Source organism: Poecilia reticulata, linkage group LG12, assembly GCF_000633615.1.
Source record: "Poecilia reticulata strain Guanapo linkage group LG12, Guppy_female_1.0+MT, whole genome shotgun sequence".
NCBI lineage: Eukaryota > Metazoa > Chordata > Actinopteri > Cyprinodontiformes > Poeciliidae > Poecilia > Poecilia reticulata.
This window is the reverse complement of record NC_024342.1, coordinates 21,889,056-21,911,151: the sequence shown is the minus strand read 5'-3', so window position 1 is coordinate 21,911,151 and position 22,096 is coordinate 21,889,056. Positions and strand designations below refer to the sequence as shown.

Sequence of the window (22,096 nt, the reverse complement as noted above, 5' to 3'; positions counted from 1 at the left end):
ATTTCCTGCGTTTGTTAAAGAGTGAAGCTCACTCCATTAGAGAGGCTAATTAGTTGCATTTCCAGAGAAAAATGCTTTTATCTTTTCTCTTAAACAAACAATTATTCGCTATTTGCTCATTAGCACATTACAGTCGCCCACAGATGCAACTGTGTGTTTTTACTGACCTTGAAGGACTGAACGAAGGTCCACAGCAGGATGCGGATGGTGTAGCCCTGGCGCAGCAGCTTGATGAGGCGAGCGGCTCTGAAAAGCCGCAGGAAACTCAGGTTGATCATCTTGTTCTGGGAGAAAGGAAAATATCTGTGAGGAGATAAATAAAGACGGCCTCAAACAGGAACCTTCACCGATCTACCAAAATTACTCCAAAAGCAACTCATCCAGGAGGTCAGGAAAGTTTCCAGAACAACATCTGAAGCTCTGCAGACCTTAGTCGCCTCAATACACAGTGGAGAACCTTCATAGGAACAGCCGTCCACCAAAATTACTCCAAAAGCAAATCAACAATCCATCCAGGAGGTAACAATAGATCCCTGGACAAAATCCTTAACTTAATGACATTTGAGGGTTCAGGAAAGTTCCCAGAACAACATCTAAAACTTTGATGGTGTTTTAAATGAAAATTAGACTCGACTTGCTTTGGCAGCCCAAAGAAAGTCTGACATAAATAACCATTTCATTTCAGGTGTTAAGATGCAGTAAGTCAGCGCAGGGTGCAGCGCTGCTCACCGTCTTGTCACTGTAATATCACAGACCCAGATCGTGCTATGAATCCTAACCGTGTTCTAACAATAAGAGTTCAGCAGCTCATCCTGAGAAACTAAAAAATATTCCTGCAAACATGAATTTCTCTTTTTATAAAAGTATTACTGGCATAGTTTTCTTTCCACCGGTGTCTTCAGTTTTTCTTTTGAGTGAAAAACAATCCTTTAGCAAGCTAGCAGTACGCGTTGCACTGTGAGCGACATGTTACGGGAAAGAAACGGTTGTTTACATGCAGTACCCAATGGACCACTAGGGGGCGCCGAGCACCACAGTGTGAGAACGTCTGTTATAAACCAACCATCCAATAATTCGTACCTGCAGGTAATGTTCTGTAATTTGCATGATTAAAAGATGTTTTTATGTTTTTTGGGTGAAAGGGCACCAACACTGTCTCCAGCCCCGGGGCCCTCATTCTTCTAAATTCGGCCCTGTTTTTAGCCAGAATCCTTAAATTTTATCCTTCTAAAGATAGACTCAACGTACATTTTCTATTTTCTTGTTCGACATTCGGTCTGTAAGCGCTCTAGACGGACTGGTTCCAGCTGAAGCTCTCGGTTTATCTTTTCTCTCATATCACGTCACGTCAGAGAAACAGCCGACGCTTTAAACTGAGACTGAACGGCGCACACACTGCTGGCGAAATTGAAAGGAAAAAAAGAAGAAGAAGAACCAGCAGGCGACAAGAAAAGCCACTTACCGTCTAGAGGTGTCAGATGTGACAGAGTGAGGCACCAGCAGACACAGCAGATGATGGAAACAGCCAAACAGAAATAAGAGAGAAGCCAGAAAGGAGACAGAAAAGAAGACTGATGTCCTCAAGAGGAAGAAACACAGCAGGCGTTGACTCACGGGAAACCACATCAGCACTGCCTCAGTCCTCCAAATCACATACATCTGATTATATTTGTAATATTTGTGCATTTTATGTTCTAATTTTGAAGATTTGAATGTTTCTCAATCAAACTTTTACTGATTTAAGGACTGAGACGAGGAGAATAAGACAAAGCATGGCCTCTACTGCTGCTCTGAAGGTGGACAAACAGTGGAAAGCCCATTTTTATAAAACTTCTGCAAAGCTATAAATAATCCTATTAAACAGGAAATCTAATTTTATTGCGTTGAGCAAAATGTATCAAAATAAAACCACCACACAAAGGCTAATTTGATCCTTTTTTACATTACTACATTGGCTTAATGTGACACCGAAGTTTAATCGTCTGTTGGACGCAGAGGAAATGCGACGCTGCACAAAGTGGCTGCAGGTCTTACATTGATCTCTGTGAACAAAATGTCTGTGATGCTCCCAATCACCGTCACAAAGTCAAACACGTTCCAGGGTTCCTTCAGGTAGTTCTGAAACAAAGAGGCACAAAAATATTCAGATCATTATCAGTTCATTCTTCTCATCTCTGGAAAACACAAATTAGATGCTGTGAGGATCAAAAACACAAAGAACAAACAAGTAAAAATTGATTAATCGATTATTCTGACGATTAATCGATTAACCAAGAATTTTCATACACTATTAGAAATATATAAAAAGATGCAAATGAACAAATAATCTAATTCCTTTTTTAAATAAGAAAATAATTTTTTTTTCCTAGAATGCTATACTGTAGGATTAATTTAGTAAATCTAAAACTATGCAACTAGGAGTTTTGCATTTTTTATTTAAATGCAAAATGTGCATATTTTTTGTACCGTTTTGGGTTAATTACTGCTATGAGTATTTAGTTTTATTGACCAAGTTACCTCTTTTTTGGTGTAATATCTTTAACAATCAATTACTAAATTAGTTGACAATTATTTCAATAACCAATTAATCACGATTAATCGTTTCAGCCGTGAATATAATTGAATATTTGTGGRCTTTGGCTGAAATCTGGATTTTGTCCAACCAACTTAAATAAACATGACAGATTTTCTAAAGCCTGGTGGTCAAATATGCTGCAGATTGATAAATAAAATAAATCTGATTGAGGTACAATGCCATAGGGGACATTTAATTACATATTAGTGGGGATATATGTGTATATTTGAGCCTCTGTGGGTAAATCTGACTATTTAAACATGAAGATAAACTGATTAGACTCAAGACGGCAACAGAAACTGGTCTGTATACTCCAGAAAATGATTAATCGATTATTTGAATAATCAGATTAATCTGATTATTTGTTTCAAGAAATAAACATTTACACAAACTGACCACATACTGACAGAACTGACAGCATCTCCTGCATATATCATGAGGTTCTGTCTGAACACCGTCAGACGGGTCCGTCTTCGGGAGCCTGAGGCCGGGTTTCTGCCAGGAACCCACAGCTGTTCTCTGAGCCGCTACAGCAGCAAAGCGTTTAAAAAAGGCAGATGTGAGCTTAGCAGCTAAACAGGTGGAGGTAAATGGTGTGTGAGAAAAGCTATTTAATAAATGGGCCTTGTAAATGGAACTGAGCTGCAGCTGAAACGAGTCACTGCAGACCAGGAGGCTTCATGTCAACAGAAGATTTATGCTCAAAGTTCATTCCTGAACTGAAAATGAAAACCTATTTCAGCATCTTATGCAGTATGGGTTAGATTGGATATTGACATTTTAACAGTATTGATCATTGCACATGTAAAGAAACCTTTTATTGAGCCATCTTAAAAACAGAGGCAGTACAAAGCTAGACGTTTAACAAAGTCAAGCTAAAAGCTACAGAAGGCTAAAGCTAATTATTACCTAGAGTTGAGTCTAGAGCAAGTCAAACAATAACTAGACATCAATCGATTAAATTCCCCTAGACCGAACTTGAAAATAGGACGCTGTGCTGCTACAACTCATAGGCGCAAATGAGAGTGCTGCGAAACACAAATAATCACTCGGCCAAAACACGGTGCGTTAAATAATAAAACGCAATTTAACAAAGTTTTGAGGCAGATATTTTGTCTTATTTAATTGTTTTAAGGCTCTAGTGACCTTTATATTTGAAAGGAAGGTAGGGTATTGAGAGAGAGGGAGGACATGCAGCAACAGTCACCAGGGCTGGGAATCGAACCTGTGACAGCCGCGTCGAGGACTAAGGCCTCCTTACGTGGTTTGTGTTTGTCCCCACAGCACCCGCCTCAAGGAAATTTAATAATCACGGTTGTGGAATCATTCTAGGAGTCGCTACAGCCCTAAAACAGTTACCTGGAGTCAAGCTAACAGCTGACCATAATCAAAATAGGCTAACCAATAATCAGAACATAGCTAACAGTTAATCAGAGTTGAGCTGGAACAAAATGTTCAAACTCTAGAAAATGTTTGGGATTAATCTTTTTTTCACCTACAGTGACCATAATATGCTCATTCAGTCTCTGCACCACATAAAAATATAAAAACCGCAGAACAGAGAGCGAGAGTTTAGAGCGCAGAAGATTATCTTCAACAGCTCACCAGTGGATTGAAAGCAATAATCTTGAGGATGCACTCTAATGTGAAGAGGCCAGTGAAGACGATGTTGAGGTATTTCAGCATAGACTCGTACACCATTGGAGCTCCGTAGAACTGAGGACAAAAAGAGGAAACGGGATCTGAATATTACAGCAGCCTGCATAACAATATGAACCTGAAGGAGGAAAAGCAGCTGGCAGCCATTCGATTATTCACATTACAAGCTTTATGTTTGGTGAAAATGCCTCAGTTACACTTTAACCCACTAAAATATCTGTGTGGGCTGCGTGTGATGATTATGACATGAAACTCTACCATTATAGTAAACGGTTCTGTTGTGTTGGGTCGGCTGGAGCAGCATGATGTCACACCCTCATCTTCCTGCTAGAGGACAAAAAGCTGCTAGCTAAATCTTAAATGTACGTCTGATATATAAAAGAAAAAGGGACACCGTGCTTTGCTACTGATTGCCAACACTATGACCACTAGATAGTCAGGAAAAAGTTTCAACTAAGGAAAAAATAGCAAGGGAGAGGCAAGTATGTCAGCTATGCTAGCTTGACTATGATAACCATAACATATAGATGTGCTGTGGAATTTGGTGCGTCGACCTAAACACCAACTCTGACACATCATCAGTAGAGCAGTGGTTTAAATTAGCCAATCAACCACCGCAGTGTTAGCTTCGCTAATAGCGGCAGTAGCTAATCGGTCACAATAATCACTTATTTCAAACTAAAACCAGGCCTATAAGCATTAAACTGTGACAGACTGAATGTTCTGTTCTTTGTGTGGGAAATGCTTGTAATTGTTTTTTGGTGTTGAATCCTGAAACATAAAGTGGCATTGTTGTCAGTTGCTACGGTAACGAGTCTTTGTAGTATAGCTGACACGGAGAGTGATAAAAAAGTGGTTTTGAGTTGTTCTTTAATGGTTTTTCTGCGTTATTTTTTCCCCTTTGCTGAGGCGCACTACATTAATAATACCAACATCTTGAGGTTTCATTTAGTTAACGGAGTTGTTCTACCGCCTGATCAAGAAGCAGGGGAATAACAAATTGTTTTTAGACAAACTTCCTCCATAACAGATTAGATACAAGCCTGAGGTTTTAAAAAAAAAGTTTTCAAGAGTGAGATCTGACCTTCATCATCAGGACGACGGTGTTGAGGGCGATTAAAGTCATGATGGCGTACTCGAAAGGTGACGACACCACGAACTTCCACATCTTGTACTGGAAGGACTGCTTGTTCTCCGGCATGTATCGTGTAAGCGGCCTGGCGTTGATGGCGAAGTCGATACAGGCCCTCTGTGGGGAAGACAAAGCAACAACTGACTGGGTGGAAATATTCTCTGGTGGAGAAAAACCTTTGGAGATTTTTAAAGTCAAAGTCAGTGGCGGTAACTGCTAACTAAGAAATTAGCTAGCTCTGCTAGCACTAAAGCATCAGTCATAAACATTTGTTCTGCTAACGCTAAAGCGCTAATTTCATGTATATACTATTGACTTCAACAGGGTCAAACATGTTATTGTACACTTATATTATAATATAGCTGTTAGTATTGCTAAATCCGTTGCTGATTTTGCTAATTTCTCATTTTACTGTAGCAGCAGCATTGCATTCTGGGTACAGAATAAGTGTAACTTGTGCCACCACATCACATGTGGAAAATGTAAGGAACAAAAACATAGACGTTGAACTATATTCGGCTGAAAGTTTATAAAACAACCAAGTAAATTATCACTTCAGTGAAATTAATCCGGAGGAAGCTAAAGAAGTTAGCTAAAATCCTATAGCGCTAACCGAAATACTAGCTCCACTCTTAGCATAAGTGTAGAATGCAAATAGAAAGCCTTCCTGTTATCCTTTTAATGGCGTCTTCTGTAAGCCACTTAGGAGAAATAAACTGTAGCTTCACCTCGTTCTTCTCCAGGCTGCACTCCGACATCGCTTTGTCTCCCTGCTCCTGGAAGGTGATGATGATCAGAGCTACAAAAATGTTGACGAAGAAGAACGGAAACACCACGAAGTAGACCACGTAGAAGATGGACGTCTCCATGCGGAAGCCCGGGCTGGGGCCCTGGTCTTCGTACGTGGCGTCCACAGAGTGCTTCAGGACCCTGGGAAGAGAAACTCTGGAGATTATCAAACATTCAGAGATAAAACGCTTTGTTACGACGCATTTGTAGAGATTAAAACGCTTCCTCTGCTCTGCTTCCTTCAACTCCAAGAACTTTAATCTGGTGAGACGATGAAAATGAAATGCTGGAAACGCAGCACTGAGATAATCATCTGCCTTTGTCACTAAATATATAACCGCCCGCCAAAGAGCGTATTAGTAGAAATAGATCAGAGCAAATTATTTTCTTATCTTCTAAAGTGGTTTTTCTGGCTCTCTGAAACTCTTTCCAAGTTTTCTTTTGGACGTTGTTTTCAAAGGTTTTGTTCTTTTTTTTATTTCTGAGCCATCCATGTGCTCCAGGAATACAACTTAAAGAAGAGACATTAGCTGCATTTTTAATACAAATGGACGTGAAACTTTGTTGATATTCCACTAATGTTGAAAAAAATATAATTTTCCAGTTATGGTGTCTCCATTAAATAAGAAATTAAATACAAATCACATGTGAATAAGTTTTTTCATGTGATAACTCGTTAAAAATAAGCAGTGCCATCATCATACAGCTACTTCCTGTTGTCTTCTTTGTAATTTCTGCCAGTAGTAACATCCYGTTACTGATTATCTAACTCAGTGATGAGAAAAAGTGCTTCCAGTGCAGTTTTATGAAAAATTTAATCTGATACAATTTGTGCAGTTTTAAAGTGTATGGAAACGCAGCTGCTGTAAATAAAACAGCCAACAAAGGTGAAGATATTTCAGAAACAAATCTTCACACAAAAAACACAAAATCTGACCAAGTATTTTTTGTCTGGTTTCTAAAGCAAATATGTTGGTACACTTGAAATCAGAAGACTAACAATTAACTTTTCAACAAGAAACAGGAGCTTGTTTTAAATGAATTATTTCTTAATATTGATGACAAATTACTAGTTCCTCTGGAAAATTATTTCACTTACAACATGGGAAAATGTCTTGCTATAATTTAAATAACCTGCTTTGGAACTAGAGCTTTTCCATCAATATTAAGGAATTATTGATACTAAATAAGCTCCTATTTCTTGTTGAAAAGTTTTTTTAAGTTATTTTTGCCTTATTGAAAGCAAACCAACACATTTGCACCAGACACAAAACCAAAATACTTCAATGATTCAACGTAAAGCCGCATGGATCAGAGGTTTCTGCAGGACTTTAGCGTGTAAAACGAAATGATCTGAATCATTATTCTCAGATTACAGGTGTCTGCAGAGAGGCGGCGCGGGCTCCAATCCTCCTCCGGCTAGTTTTAGCAGCTTCTGCAGGAATCTTTTCTGTTTTTATCACAATCTGCTCATTTCCCATAAGCTGCAGTATAATTACCTGCTGCCTGTGAAGCTCTTGTAACAGGAACAGCAGATATGAAGATGGAGAAACAGAAATTGTTGTCGAGCGACTGTCAGTTTTCTGCCTCACGCTGCATTTTGTTTGTAGGTTAAACTTTAATTTAGATCTCATCTGACCAGAGTTCCTTTAATTAATTACTAGATGTCATTATTTTGTGTTGATCTATCACATAAAATCCCATTAAAATACATTAAAGGAGTATAAGTATTTCATATTTTTTGGTAAACCTAGCTAACCAAATGTCCTGGAATTCCACGGGGGTTGCTAGGCAACAAGCGGAACTCTGCTGGGGTTGCTAGGTAACAGGCAGTGCCTGCTGATTTGTTAGGTTACATTCTGGAGGTTTCTGAAACGGCTCATTTATCAGACATCAAAAAACATGAACTTATTGCCAAAAAACATGTGGGAGGTTGTTCTTAGAAGCTTTGGAGAACCAAATGAAGGAATGAAAACATGTAAAATGTGAATTATTGATTAGTAGGTCCCCTTTAGTAACATGTTTTAATGACTTACAGTGGCCAGCCCTCTCCGGTGGAGACGGTGAACAGCGTAAGGAAAGCCCAGAGAACATTATCGTAGTGAAACTCGTACTTCTTCCACTCTCTGGGCTGAGCCGTCACTTCCTCACGATCGTACTCCAGAAACTGACCTCTGCAAGGAAGGAGAGCGGATAACAGAAACTAAAAAACACAAGTAAATCAACCGGTAGCTGTGGGGGGATGTGTTCTGGTAACTACCTGCAGTCTTTCTCCAGACCTTTGGACTCGTCGGTGCAGTAGAAGAATTTGCCTTTGAAGAGCTGAACAGCGATAACAGCAAAGATGAACATGAAGAGGATGTAGACGATGAGGATGTTCAGGACGTTCTTCAGAGAGTTCACAACACAGTCGAACACAGCCTGAAAACGACGACACGGACAAAAACAGGCAGTCAGGAATGATGAGCGAGCAGCTGCACAACGCTAACAGGATGTTACACAAGAGTTTAGCTAACAGAGATTCAGGAACAACATCTAGTTATAGCGAGAAACTTTCACGTTTTATCGAGATATAAAAATACCAAGATGTTGTACTGTTACATCATTTCCTATTTAAAGTCAGAATCTCTTTCAGTTTTAATGGGGTTTTGTTCATTCGGTTTTCAGTGATTGTATTTATGTTGCTTCACTGTGGCTTTAATTTGCAAAAAATAAGATTTATTAACTTGAATAAGTATTACTATAATGTAATTACCTTATTTTGTACACAAATGAATGTGTTAGCTCTCAACCCAATCAGTATATAATCAAATATACTTTTCAGATGATACAGTTATTCAGAGACAATCCCAACAGTCATATGATGCAAGATAGCAAAAATACATCAGCTAACTAGATAGCAAACAGGAATTAACTACTTGGTTAATTTAGGTTAACTAGATAACTAGCTAACCTAGATTAACTATATGACTAGCTAGCTAGCTATTTCAATTGATAGCTAGCTAGCTAAGTAGTTGGTTGGTTGGTTGGTTGGTTGGTTGGTTGGTTGGTTGGTTGGTTGGTTGGACAGATGAAAAGCTAGCTAGCTAGCCATCTCTCTCTCTAGATAGCTGGCTAACCTTCCTGTGAACAGGAAGGTTTCCGTTCCCGTGTTTTAGTCTTTCAGATTTCTGTCTGTCTGTTCCACCATCATCTCTGTATTCAGGATGAAGAGTTTTGTTGATCTGTCCTGACATGCAATCCAACCAATGAACCTGCTGCTGCATGAGTGACGTTCATCAGGAGCATATTCTTCCTCTCCTCCACCAGCAGCGCTCCGTCYGGAGACAGAGAGACGGAGACGGCTGGCTGCCAACACCCATCTGTCTCACTCCTTCACTTCTATCAGTCCTGTGAGAGGCTTTGCTTTGGGACGATCAGCAAAGGGAAGCTGTCATTTCTCCATCTGGAGAAAATAAAGGCTTGTCTTTCTGTGTTGCTGCTGTTGTTTATGTTGGTCAAACTTTAGCCTGATTGGTTGAGAAATACTTAATTCATAAAATATTTGGAGAGAAATTTTCCATTAAACATTACAAAGTCTTAAGACATTTTAGTGATACTACACTGCAAAAACAAAATCATCCTCTATCTACTTCCTGTTGTCTTCTTCGCCGTTTCTGCCAGTAGTAAGATGTGGCTATTTAAACTGGATGGAATTCATAAAACCCAGTCGCAGCAACAGTTTTTTTATATTAAAAAAGAATAAAAAATATGAATTTCTGAGAAAAAGTCCAAATTCAAAAGAAAGAAAAATCAGATGTCTGCCATTAAAATTAGAAATATGAGGAAGAATTCTGCAATTAAAATTGAAATTGTAAGATTTAAAGGAGAATTCAGAAAAAAATACTGAAATTCTGAGAAAAAGCAGCCAAAATTCTCATATAAACTTTTTCCATTAAAGTCCAAATTATGAGAAAACAAATTGCCTTATTTAAAGTGTAGTAAAATATTTGTTCTCAAAACCAAACCAAAAATCTTTTTGTTTTTGCAGTGTATGGCTGTTTTACTTGGATGAAACTCAACCTTAGTAACAGGTTTCTTTTTTTTAGAAATTGTTGAAATTATTTTTGTTGTATAAAAATGACACTGATGGTTTTTATGGGTTATTTGATCGTCTTCCTAAAGAACCGCTGAGCTTCAACTCGCCTCAGGTCTCCATGTGAATCTGTCCAGAACCAAATGCTCAGAGTTTTTCTGTGAAAGTTGGACTTTACTTCCAGGATGCGTCGCTGTACCTTCAGCTTCGGCAGCCGCTTGATGGTCTTCAGAGGTCGCAGAACTCGCAGCACGCGCAGAGATTTGATGGTGTTGATGTCTTTTCCCTTCGTTCCTCTGTGAGGAGGGAAAACGCCGTTAGTCTGGGAGAAACGCTGCCATCTACTCAAGCTTAAACTTTTGATCAGATTCAGCAGGTAAACTGATCAGAGCTGTTAGCATTCGGTTAGTGGAGAACATGCAGGTCAGGGGATTATCCAACTCTACGGAGTTACAACTGTGTCTATTCTTTGCTCCTCTGTTATGCAACTCATCCTTCTTTTCTTTTACTTACATTGATTTTACCACAAGATTACTTAAAAGGATTATGGTCAATGACAAAAAAACAAACAAAAAAAAGCAAACAAAGTTTTTTCTCAAATTTTAAGATGGATTTGTAAAATTAAAGCGAGTCAGAATTCAGGAGAAAAGAAGAATAGGTTCAGAGAAAAAAAGGCAAAATTTTGAGACTAACTTCAAAATTCAAAACATTAAAAAGTTGAAATTGTGAGAGAAAAGATACATTTATGAAAGAATAGTCATAATTCTAATTAAAAAGGTCAGAAATCTGAGATTAAAGTCAGAATTTTCACATTTATGTTAGACTTCTGCTAATAAAGTCTTTCCTCATAATTTTGACTTATGAGGAAAGGTAACAAATTTTCCAATTAAAATTGGAATATGAGAAAAAAAACTCAAAATTCTCAGAAAGAAAGTCAAAATTCTGAAGAAAAAAAGTTAGAATTCTGAAATGTATGTGTGAAAAGGTCAAAAGATTGCAGTTAACGTCCGAATTGTATGATTAAAGTCGGATTTCTGACAGAAAAATTCTGAGATTATTGTCAAAATCATGAGATTAAAGTCAGAATTCAGATTAAAAAAATAAGAATTCTGAGATTTCACAAAATTCTGTTCATTGTGGCAGTAATCTTCTTCCATAGCAGAGGGCCGAGGACATGAAGTAAAATGTTTGGAACAATCTGGAACACAAGTCAAACACTGTGGGAGTTTTTTTCCACTTAATTTATGGAAATCAAATTGTTTGTATAACAAATATGTATTAACCGAAATGCAGCATAGAAACACAGGAAACAGACTTCCATAGAAAAGGGAAATAGAGACTGAGCAATTATCAAACACTGAATGTTGATCAGTGTTTGCAAAGAAAAACATGCAGTAAAAATATAAATGTACATCTCTAAATATGGTTAAATAAGGAGTATCAGAGCAGATGCTGCCTTTATTTTATTTGCTTGACTGAATCCAGCCCTAAGGAGCGCTAACGTGTTAGCATCTGCTCACCAGAAAACCAACAAAAATTCAGTATATTTAGATTTTCATCCTTTTTTTACCATGACCTACCATAAAAAAAAAAGTTTTAGTCATTTCCATATAAAACAACAACAACAAACCTGAGTTTGTTCTTCGGTAAAAAGTGCTAAACTCCAAACATTGTGACTTTGGGAGTTTTACAGTAAAACATCATGCAGCTGTCATGCATCATGCAGACTCTGTGGTTTCTGTTCCCGTGTTTAAATGGTCGGAACAGTCGAATAGATTTCACAGGCTGAAGATGCTGCAGGTTTTCAGGCTGACTCCTTCTCCACTTTATCTCATTTTTAAGAGCTCAACGTTTTATTTTACAATATAATGTATAAGAAAGTCGACAGACATTGAGTGAAAAAGCAGCCAAACCAAAAAAAAATCCCATCGAAATGAACGGAGAACTGCAGATTTATAGCATTTCAGAGGATCAGAAGAATATTTGGCTGCTTGGAGAGAAAATCAAATAAAGGTTTTCTGCTATACTTTTGTATTTTGGGGGAAATACAAACTAAAATTAAAATTCGAAGCAATTTATAACAAAAAGTTGTTTTTTTTAACCTTATTTCTAGAAACTAGTCATGAATTTGTGTATTTCTAGTAAAATATAAGGCTGTCTATGGCCTATGAGGTAAAGTAAAATCAAAAAGCTGGTAGTTTAAACAGAATAAGAGGCTGGCTCTCTGTTAAAGGGGTAAAAGGCTTTAATCTCCTTCAGTTGACCTGATAGAGCTTCTTAAACTGTGATTTTAGGAGTTTAGAGCTGGACAAAGACCAGCGCTGATTTAAAGAAACGCTGTTCACAGCAGATTCAGCTTCTGAAATCGATTTAATGGCGTTCCCAATATTGTCTCCATAACTTTAGTTTGTCAATATTGGCTCAGGAGGATAAAAACGAGCAAAAACACAGAATATTACCAAGGACTTCTGTTTAGTTTCTACTGGAAATACCTCAGCACACTTGAATTAAAACCATCACTGGACAGTAACCGTTTCATACCGGTCGATATCAATAGTTATTGATAAGTTCTTTGTTTTAAGTATCAGAAATTTTTTTTTTTTTTAAACAGTTATTAGGCGCAGTGGGGAAACTTGAAACTGCTGCTGTGTCAGTTACTCAGTAGGTCGTTGCTAGGCAACCAAAGTTGGGGGGCGGGGAACTTGAAACTGCTGCTCACCCAGCAGGTCGTTGCTAGGCAACCAAAGACGGAGTGAGTCAGTTGATTGCACCAACCTAGCCCAGCTAGCTGAGAGGTTGAGCAGCTTTTAAATTAAAACAAAAAAATCAGAGTTCACCCATTAAAGTCGGAATTATGAGGACAAAAATGTTGAAATTCTGAATTATTAGGAAAAAGTCAGAATTCTCCAGATAAAGTCAGAATTGTACGATTAAAGTGAGAATTCAGAGAAAAAAATCTAAATTCTGAGGAAAAAATGTGAATTGCTAGATTAACTTTAGACTTCTGCTATTAAAGTCAAAATTATGAGAAGGAAATTAAAATTATACAATAAAAGCAGGAATTGAGTTAAATCAGAATTAATTTTGACTTAATTCTGAGATTAAGTCAAAATCATGAAAAAAGTCAGAAATCTGAGATTATTACATGACAATACTGTCTTGTTATAAGTGGAATAATCTGCCAGTGGAACTAGTAATCTTTAATCAATATTAATAAATTATTGATTTAAAACAAGCTCCTACATCTTGGTGAAAATCTATAGCATATTTCAAGCGTACAAAGATATTCAGAGCAGAAATTAGACCACAGATTCTTGGTAAGGTTGAGTTGTTTTGCAGTGAAGGTTGAGGTTTGGTCTCACTACAGGCACCTGGGAATGGGAATGTTTTCCAGGAAATATGCTTTTAAAATGGGGATTGGGTGAAAATAGGGGCGTTTCCCACCTGGCCACACTTTGTTGTGATCTGATGAGGAAAAGAAATGATAAGCAGGCAGACAGCACAGAGAAATCACCAGCATAGAAGGAACTAAGCAAACACTTAAAGCACAGATTAAACAGACATGAAGACTTTATTTAACCTTACAGACTGAAAACACGCTAAAGAAGAGCGCTTGTTGAAATTAAACGCAAAGGAATTACAAAAAGAGCAACAGGCAGGTTTAATAAACTCTAAATTGAAGAACTGCAGTGAGAATAAATCAAATTTATGAGCCAAGGTTGAATAAAAGACACTGATGATGATCACTTCACATTGCAAGGGCATTAAATCTTCATTTTTATTTCTTTTATCGCCTCTCATTTCCAGCTTCTTGCAGATTGTGTAACTCTCTGAGGAACCAGAGTGTTGGAGGGATAACAGCTAAAAAAACAACAATAAAAACACAAAGTGGCTGATTTGAATAGAAAAATATTTAGATAAAAACATCATGAGTTTGGGTTTTGCAGCGGCGCAGTCACAGTGACGACTTTGACTTTTAATTATTAGGGTGATAATTTTTAATCAAATGTAAATAAATTATTTTTATTAAGCGTTTTCCATCAGAAAAGAGGGAAAATAAATAAAACCTTCAAAAGGATTTTTAACTTTATTATTCATAGAGTTCAACACTGATCTAAAGAAAATGTTTACATTTCTTCCAATATTTTTCTGAGGAATATTTGGGGGAAAAAACTCAGTCACTCCATTGCATAGAGTTTAAATAGTGACTGGACCTGCAGTCAGGACTGATAGGAACCATTAACCCTTGCATTGTGAACGCAGTCAATCTGACTGATGTAAGGAAGACAAACTGATGAGGAGATGAGCGGAAAAACAGAAAATAATCTCACTAATCTGTCCAAAACCAGAAAATAATGAAAAATCTGGTAAAAATGTGAGTTTGGGTCGAACAACATTCACTCTGTTTATTACCAGCTTAAATAGATTATTCCCAAATGTGTGGAAGTTGTGGATTGAAGCAAATTCAAATCATTCTCGCAACATTTTGGTCGCATCTTAAACCGTCGGAGGATCTTAAAGCAGGTGATTACAGTTACGCAACCTGGATGTGAGCTTATACAACGGAAACAGAGTAAATGCCAGTTTGTTCAATCATGACTCTGATGATAATGACAAAATGTGACATTTGCTGGAGACGTTTAGCTGCGAGACGAAGGCTGTAAACCGGAGCGACACGGGGCTGATGGACGTGAAGGGAAGAGAGGAGGAGAAAGAGCAGGCGTTACCCCATGAGGCTCCTGAGAGCGAGGCGAGCAGGAGACAGAGACAGAGGAGGACAAAGTGGCAGCAACAGAGAGAAGAAGAAGAAGCAGCAATAAGACAGTAAAATCAGGGGGAATGTCACAAAGCAGAACCTCAGAGGAAACAGCAGAAACACACAGATTGATCTACTGATTTACTGATACACAGTAAAAATGCAGGTGTTGAATTAACACCCAAAAGTGTCTCTATGTGTCCAAGTCAGCTGGTGTTAAATTCAACAATACCGAGAGTCACATTAGCATTACAACAGTGTTAGTGTTAAAATATGTTAAAAGTAACACCAGTGCAGTGTTGATCACAAAACATAATGTGGTGTTAAAAAAAGTAAATAATTGACCCACAACGTGCCAAGATCAATCAAATCCAGAGGAAAATAATCAAAACAATACACAGAAATGGAAAGTTTAACTTTTCTTAAACCCATTTCAGTATTATAGACCAATGTTAATTTAACAAAACAATGTGTGTCAATCTTTTAACACTTTCAAAAGTGTTACTTTAACACCTGCTGATTTGGACACATATAGACACTTTAGGGTGTTAATTCAACACTGGCACTTTTACTGTGTAATATTTCAGAAATTAAGCTTTTAATTGTTCATAAACAACAGTATGCTTCACTGCGAGTGAAAAAGACAAAAAAACTTTAAGATTTAGTTTTACAAAGAGCTGATATAAACTGGAAAAATCCAACGTTTAACCTGAGTTCATGCATTCAGGAGGGGAAACGCTCAGAAAATAAGTTTTTAAGCAAAAGAAATGACACAAAAACAAAATCTGACCAAGTGTTTTTAGTGTAGTTTCTGATTTTAGTGTCTTATTACTCTTCATATAAGACAAAACTAACTGACAGATTATTTCACTTAAAAACATTTTCTGATGTTATAAAGAAAATAATCTGAAAGTAGGACTAGAATGTTTTTTCATTAATAAAAATTATTGCTGAAAATTTACTCATAATTTAGGTTTGTAATATTTCAAGTGTAGTAAGATATTTTGTCTTAGAAACCAGACAAAAATACTTGGTAAGATTTTGTGTTTTTACAGTGAAATCTGCTGTTAACCCTTTGCACACCCAACAAGAGAAAAGCACTTCAGTTTATTTGCATGGCAGTTCACATGAATTTACATCATTACACATAAAAACTCACTAATTATGAAATAAGAAATAAACATTAAATTCTGTAATATCAGATTTTAATCAATTCTCCAGTTATTGTTAAAGGAAATTAAAAAGTCTGGAACAACAGCAGATTTTTAATGTATTTTAATTTATTCACTGATTTAAAGACTATAAATATTTTAAAACGGTTCCATCATTACATTATCTTCAAAGTTCAGATTTTCCAGGTTAAGACTGAAAAATGGCTGCTTTATGATTAATTACTTTTCTTTTTCATGGTTTACCAATAAATGTCCAGACAAGTGTACTTTTTACTTCTGCAAAACTGTGAAGCAATTAGCCGACATTGTGTTGGGGATTGACTGAGAAGCTGCAATTATCTGGCAAACAAAGGAGCCATAAAGACCCTCTGATCTACAACAACCAGCAGTCGGTTAAAAACAGAGAGAAAAATGGAAGCAGAGCAGAAAAGAGCAAATCTGACCAACAACCTCCAGGTGACATGAAGCCTGAAGTTCCAGAGAATCACAAGAAAACAAAGCGGCTGAAACGGTTCCAGTAAATTTAAAGCACCAAACAGGAAGTGATGACAGCGACTTACGAGCAGGCGAAGGCCACCAGAGCGCCGCTGACCACGATGAAGTCCAGGATGTTCCAAAGGTCACGGAAATACGAGCCGGGGTGGAGGAGCAGGCCCAGGTCAATCATCTGGGGTCAGAGGTCAACACCAAGAGGAAACAACGACAAGAAAGGGCATTATGTAAAAAAAATAAAAAATAATAATTAGAGTAAAAATGAGAGAAAACAACAGAAAAGTAAAAACACTTTAACCTGCTGTGGGATCAAAACTCCATTTAGGGCTGAACAATAAATCAATAATTTATCGTAGATAATCCGCCTGGTAGGACCGGGGCTCCCCCAGAGACCATTAACCTTTGACCCCGTTAGCAAACCCACAGACAATATCTACACAGCATGTAAAAACCATGAAGGTTTTTATTCACCATTCAATAATTATTACGTTCATTTAGTATAAATTCATTCTGTCTGATTTTAAGCAAAGTTGGTGGAAATCAACTGACTCTCTCACGCTTTGGTTGCCTAGCAACGACCTGCTGGGTTGCCTAGCAACGACCTGCTGGGTTGCCTAGCAACGACCTTGTGAGTAACTGCCACAGCAACAGCTTCAAGTTTCCCAACTGCGCCTCAAAACTGCTTAAAAATAAAAAATGGCGTGAAGAGAAAACTGGATAAAAGTTTGATAATATTTCACATATTTAAAACATAAACCCTGTCAATAATGATCAATATTGACTGATATCGTCTTTATTTGATCATATGATCATTACTTATACAGTGATATGTTTTTCATCCATGACGTCCAGCCTTAACACCATCTTTGTTTATTTAAATCTGGATTTCATGGAAGGTTTTTAGGGTAAAAGTGTTTGGATTCGTTCAAATAAACTGAAGTGTGTGGACGTGACGTGTTCATTAGTCATCACTCCTTCAGCCGTTCTCACCTTTATCACCATCTCAAACGTGAAGACTCCAGTAAAGACATAGTCCAGGTACTTCAGAGCCTGAAAACACAGTAAGCATTTCAGTCGACTCGTCAGGTTTCCATCATGTTGGTCCTGCCAGCTCTCTGTTTGCTCTTCTTCTCAAACACACCAACACACACCTCCACCTCGCTTTGCCTCTGTGGCCCTGACTGAAATGCTAATTAGCTGTGCTTGTCGGTCAGAAAGGAGGAGCTCAGGCCACTTGTCTGCATGCATCTGTTCCCAACGTGGCTCGGTGTCACAGCAGGAAATCAAGGGAAATGGTTGACTGAACTGGACGTGTGCCACACTCTGTCTTTGGTCAGTCCAGGCCACACGGCTGCACCTACAATACTGTAGCAAAGCATCTTAGCTTTGCTTTTCCTTCACTTGACAGTGGAGTCCGAATGAATCAGCTGGACTGGGAGATATTTATGGCCGCGCACATTTTCATGCAAACACTCGGCGCCCCAGATGTGTATTTCTGACTCACGATGTTGCGGTCGGCGTTGGCCTCCACCGGGTCCTCGGCGGCCAGCGTGATGCTGCTCATGGTGATGACAATCAGGATGCACATCTCAAAGTAGCGCAGGTTGACCACGTAGTGACACAAGCGCCGCACCCTGCAACACCAACCGACCGCACAGGAACTCAGAGGAGCTGCTGCTGCCAGGCGCACACACACTTCACTCAATGGTTCTGGCCTCGTTGTTTAGGGAACAGAACCGTCCGGACCAGCCGGACCCACCGCGGACGAGCAAATAACCGACTCCGAACGTCTCTGATAACTGGTAGAAAGTCTTTATTCTGGTCCAGTTTTCTTTACAGAACTGTTTTTCATTCAGATGTGCTGGATAGTTATGGATTATGAACTACGGTGGTCCAGAAGGGTCACATAAAAGGAAAAGCTACAGGAAGTTGTGCTGAAACAAAAGTTATGATAAACCTGCTAGCATAGCTTCCACTTTAGCAAAACCTCTCTTGTAGCTTTTTGCCTGTTGTGACTTTTCCTTTAGTTTTACTTAATGCTTCTGTTTTGTACGTTTTGTTGTTGTGTTGTAGTTTTTGCTGTTGTGTTTCTTAGTTTTGTAGCTATTTTACCGTTAATTTGTAGATTTTATTTGCGTAACTTTTGACTGTTGTGACTTTGTCTGCTTTCTCTCTGTTCTTTGTTGTTGTTGTTTTTGTTGATTTGATTTTTTTCCCTAATATAACTTTAGACACATGTTTATTGAAGTGATTGTGACATTAACATGGTGGCAGGTTTGTTTGGCGCAGATTAAAATATTGGAATGTTAATTATTCATTGTGATGATCCAGAGGAGTCCCTCAGGGCTCCATTTCAGGACCCCTGCTCTTCACTCTAATTCATAAATAATCTTAGGGATAGTTTACCAACAGCAACATGTCATTTTTATGCAGATGACATAATCGTTAGTCTTTATTGTTGTTCCATTCACCTTATAAAAACTAAAATTTGTTTAATACTGAAACTAAATGATATATTTCTAATTTTGTAAAATCAAAACAAGAAGCTAATATAAATGTTTATTAGCAACCAGATCAGACAGTTGCATCTGAAATCAGATTTAATTTGTATGAATCTATCCAGATTCTCACTTTCGGCCTCTTTATGCATCTGTACAGGTTAGATACTGTTTACCAACGCTCTCCCAGTTGTATTACTGGATGTGGAAATTATGCATCTCACTGTTCAGAGTCTGCTGCTGTTAAATCGCCCTGCCAGTTTGTCCCCAACATCCCACAGGTTTTAAAGCACACATTTCTGCTCTTTTATCTGTATTTCTAAATACTACAAACAGTGAAGTCTGCAAACGGCAGATATTTCACAGACGCCTGTTCCCAGAGTCGGAGCATAATTAGGAAAAATGGTGTTGAAATAAGCAGCATCTGCTTCCAGGAATATCGTAAAAACAGGACAAACATCATCAGCGCTGCTGGTTCAGCTGCTCTTTGTTTTCCCCAGGATTTTTCTCTTCAGTTGTTCATGTTGTATATTATCTGTAGCTGTTTGTTTACATGTTGGATTTGTTGTATGTTTTACTGCTTTTTCAACATATTTAATATAAAAAATAAATTTTAACCTGTCCTTTTATATTTTTTCTAGGTATAATGCACATAAATTCATACTTTATGTTTAATTCTGTCTGTTTTTATCATGTTTACTCATTGCTACCTAGATGTTGGTTCTATTTTGCACCAACAAAGAAATAAAAGCCTCAGTAAGAAATAAATCTGATACATGAAGGATACAGGAACCAAGATCTGCCGTCAAAAATGCTGATTTTAAAAATACATATATCCAAACTATTTTATCTCAACTCTAAGCTAATAATATGCTAAACAAAGGATAAGGTTTTATATCTCTACTAAAACTTTTTGTTTGGTTATTTGTTACTTTAGTCATATTAGATGTCTGAAATGTCCTGAAAGTATTTCTGCATGTTAAGTGTTGGAACCTACGGGTTTGTTTGTCCGAAGACGAACATGGAGCTGTAGGGAAGAATCAGCCGCGGCCCGTTAGCGGCCTCCTCCTCTTCCAGGTCCTTCTTCTCCTCACTCAGCTGGAAGTTCCCACAATCGATGCTGTTCACTGGTGCAAAGCAACAGAAACTATTAATACCACTCATTTACAGCAACATAAAGACAAAACAACTATAGAGAAATGCTAGCTGTTGGTTATCGTAGGATTTGCTTCATTTGTTCCTCATTAGAGGATCCATGACTCACACAGACCTGGAGGCTAAAGACCAAAGAACAACAAAAACATTGTTATTAATTTGAGAAGTCATTCACTGCTGTGTGTCTGAGGTAACATAAATTCAGAAACTCCAAGTTCTTGCAGCTAACGGCTACTGAATCGAGCTAACAGTTGCTAAGAGCCAAAACTTAGAGCCCAGCTTACAGCTAGAAGAAAACCACTACATATGGTTAAAGCTGCTCAAAGCTAAGCTGGCGGTTCTTAAGATTAAAGCTAGCGGCTACCCTGGATCGAGCTAACAGCTACACAGATTCTAGCTAACAGAAGTTAAACCAGCAGTTACTGAAAGTCAAGCTAATGCCTACATCGAGTGAAGCTAACTCTTACTGTAAGTCAACCCATTACCAGCTCAAAGTCAAGCTAACTTATAGTTATATCAAAATAAAACTAACTTGAACATAACTGCTTGCTAACAGCAACTTAAAATCTAACAACTATACTGAGTCAAATGGTTAGCAACTTAGTCGATCTTACAGCTGCAAATAGTCATGCTGACATTTTCTTATAGTCAAATCAACAGCAGCTCAGAGTTGAGCTAAGTCCTGCCAAGTGTCAAGCTAATAACTTGAGAAGTTGTTGGCTTAGCAAGTCAGGACTTAGCTTGACTAGCTGACTTTTGACCGCTAAGCCTAGGAAGAGCCAGACTTACTGCTGCTTATAGTAAACGTGAAATCTACTTAAAAACTGACAGTAACGCTAACAGCTACCCTGAATCAAGCTAAAAGCTACCCAGATTCTAGCTAACGGTTCGGAGTCCAACTAATGGCTACTGAAAATCTAGCTAACACCTACATCAAGTCAAGTGAACAGTAAATCAAACAGCCACTTAATGTAAAGCAACCTGATGCTTAAAGTCAAGCTAATAGCTACCAAGCTAACTGCTACTTATGGTAAAAGTAAAATATCAGCTCTTAGGAATAAAGCTAACAGCTAGTCACAGTCAAACTAAGAACTTCTCAGATACTAGCTAATGGTGACCAAGCGTTTCGCTAATGGCTACTGAAATTTTAGTTAGCACTTATGCTAAGTCAACAGAACAGCTATTTTAAGTCAGCTTACAGCTAATCAATCATTTAAGAGATAATGTATCTAAAACCTCACTTGAGCACAATTTTTCTTTTATCTGTTGAGAAAAAGACACAGGATCATTTTTTATTTATTTTTTTACTGAATATGATTTGTTTTTTGAGAGGTTTTGCCCTCACTGGGAATGATGGTGGTTTCTCCGGGCGGCGCGGTGATGGTGACGGGGATGTGGATGGCGTTGCTGTTCAGGGCGGCCTGGCTGGCTCTGGTCGAGTTCTTCTGGTTGTCGGCGTCTTCCTGTTTTTCACTCGGCGTCAAGCTGCTTCGCTTCAGCTGCAACGGACTCCCGGCAAGGCTGCTGTCCTCCGTTTCTGCCTGTCTGTCCCTGGGAAAAGCAGTGAAATGAATCTAAATGTAAATGAGTTGAATAACAGAAACTTCAAACCTAAACTCTTCTTCTTTGGTTCAATTTAGTGCGTCAGAAGCTCTGATTTAATTATGACATCAGTGGCGTTGGATAGTAACTAGTTACTCTGTTTCTTATACTTGGAGTAATTTTATTATGAAGTGTTTCTACTCTTGAGTAAAACATGTTGAAGTATTTCTACTCTTAATCGTCTGGACTCT

At 38.0% G+C, this 22,096-nt stretch overlaps 1 protein-coding gene across 10 annotated transcripts in view; it reads right to left on the bottom strand.

Annotated features, from left to right (window-relative positions):
- The window catches only part of LOC103473951 (voltage-dependent N-type calcium channel subunit alpha-1B-like), a 73,693-nt gene that overhangs the window by 18,655 nt on the left and 32,942 nt on the right, over positions 1 to 22,096 (bottom strand). For 7 of the 10 annotated variants that reach the window (XM_017307828.1, XM_008424616.1, XM_017307830.1 and 4 more), the window contains 16 exons: positions 21,649 to 21,854; positions 20,146 to 20,275; positions 18,155 to 18,284; positions 17,641 to 17,700; positions 16,719 to 16,825; positions 14,958 to 14,969; positions 13,675 to 13,695; positions 10,430 to 10,526; positions 8,416 to 8,576; positions 8,192 to 8,329; positions 6,095 to 6,296; positions 5,319 to 5,483; positions 4,181 to 4,291; positions 2,035 to 2,118; positions 1,463 to 1,465; positions 168 to 284 (listed from right to left, as the gene is read on the bottom strand). In XM_017307828.1, the coding sequence (XP_017163317.1) occupies positions 168 to 284; positions 1,463 to 1,465; positions 2,035 to 2,118; positions 4,181 to 4,291; positions 5,319 to 5,483; positions 6,095 to 6,296; positions 8,192 to 8,329; positions 8,416 to 8,576; positions 10,430 to 10,526; positions 13,675 to 13,695; positions 14,958 to 14,969; positions 16,719 to 16,825; positions 17,641 to 17,700; positions 18,155 to 18,284; positions 20,146 to 20,275; positions 21,649 to 21,854 (1,744 nt within the window). The remainder of the gene's footprint in view (positions 1 to 167; positions 285 to 1,462; positions 1,466 to 2,034; positions 2,119 to 4,180; positions 4,292 to 5,318; positions 5,484 to 6,094; positions 6,297 to 8,191; positions 8,330 to 8,415; positions 8,577 to 10,429; positions 10,527 to 13,674; positions 13,696 to 14,957; positions 14,970 to 16,718; positions 16,826 to 17,640; positions 17,701 to 18,154; positions 18,285 to 20,145; positions 20,276 to 21,648; positions 21,855 to 22,096) is intronic. The other 3 variants (XM_017307829.1, XM_017307831.1, XM_017307832.1) reach the window with 3 other exon arrangements.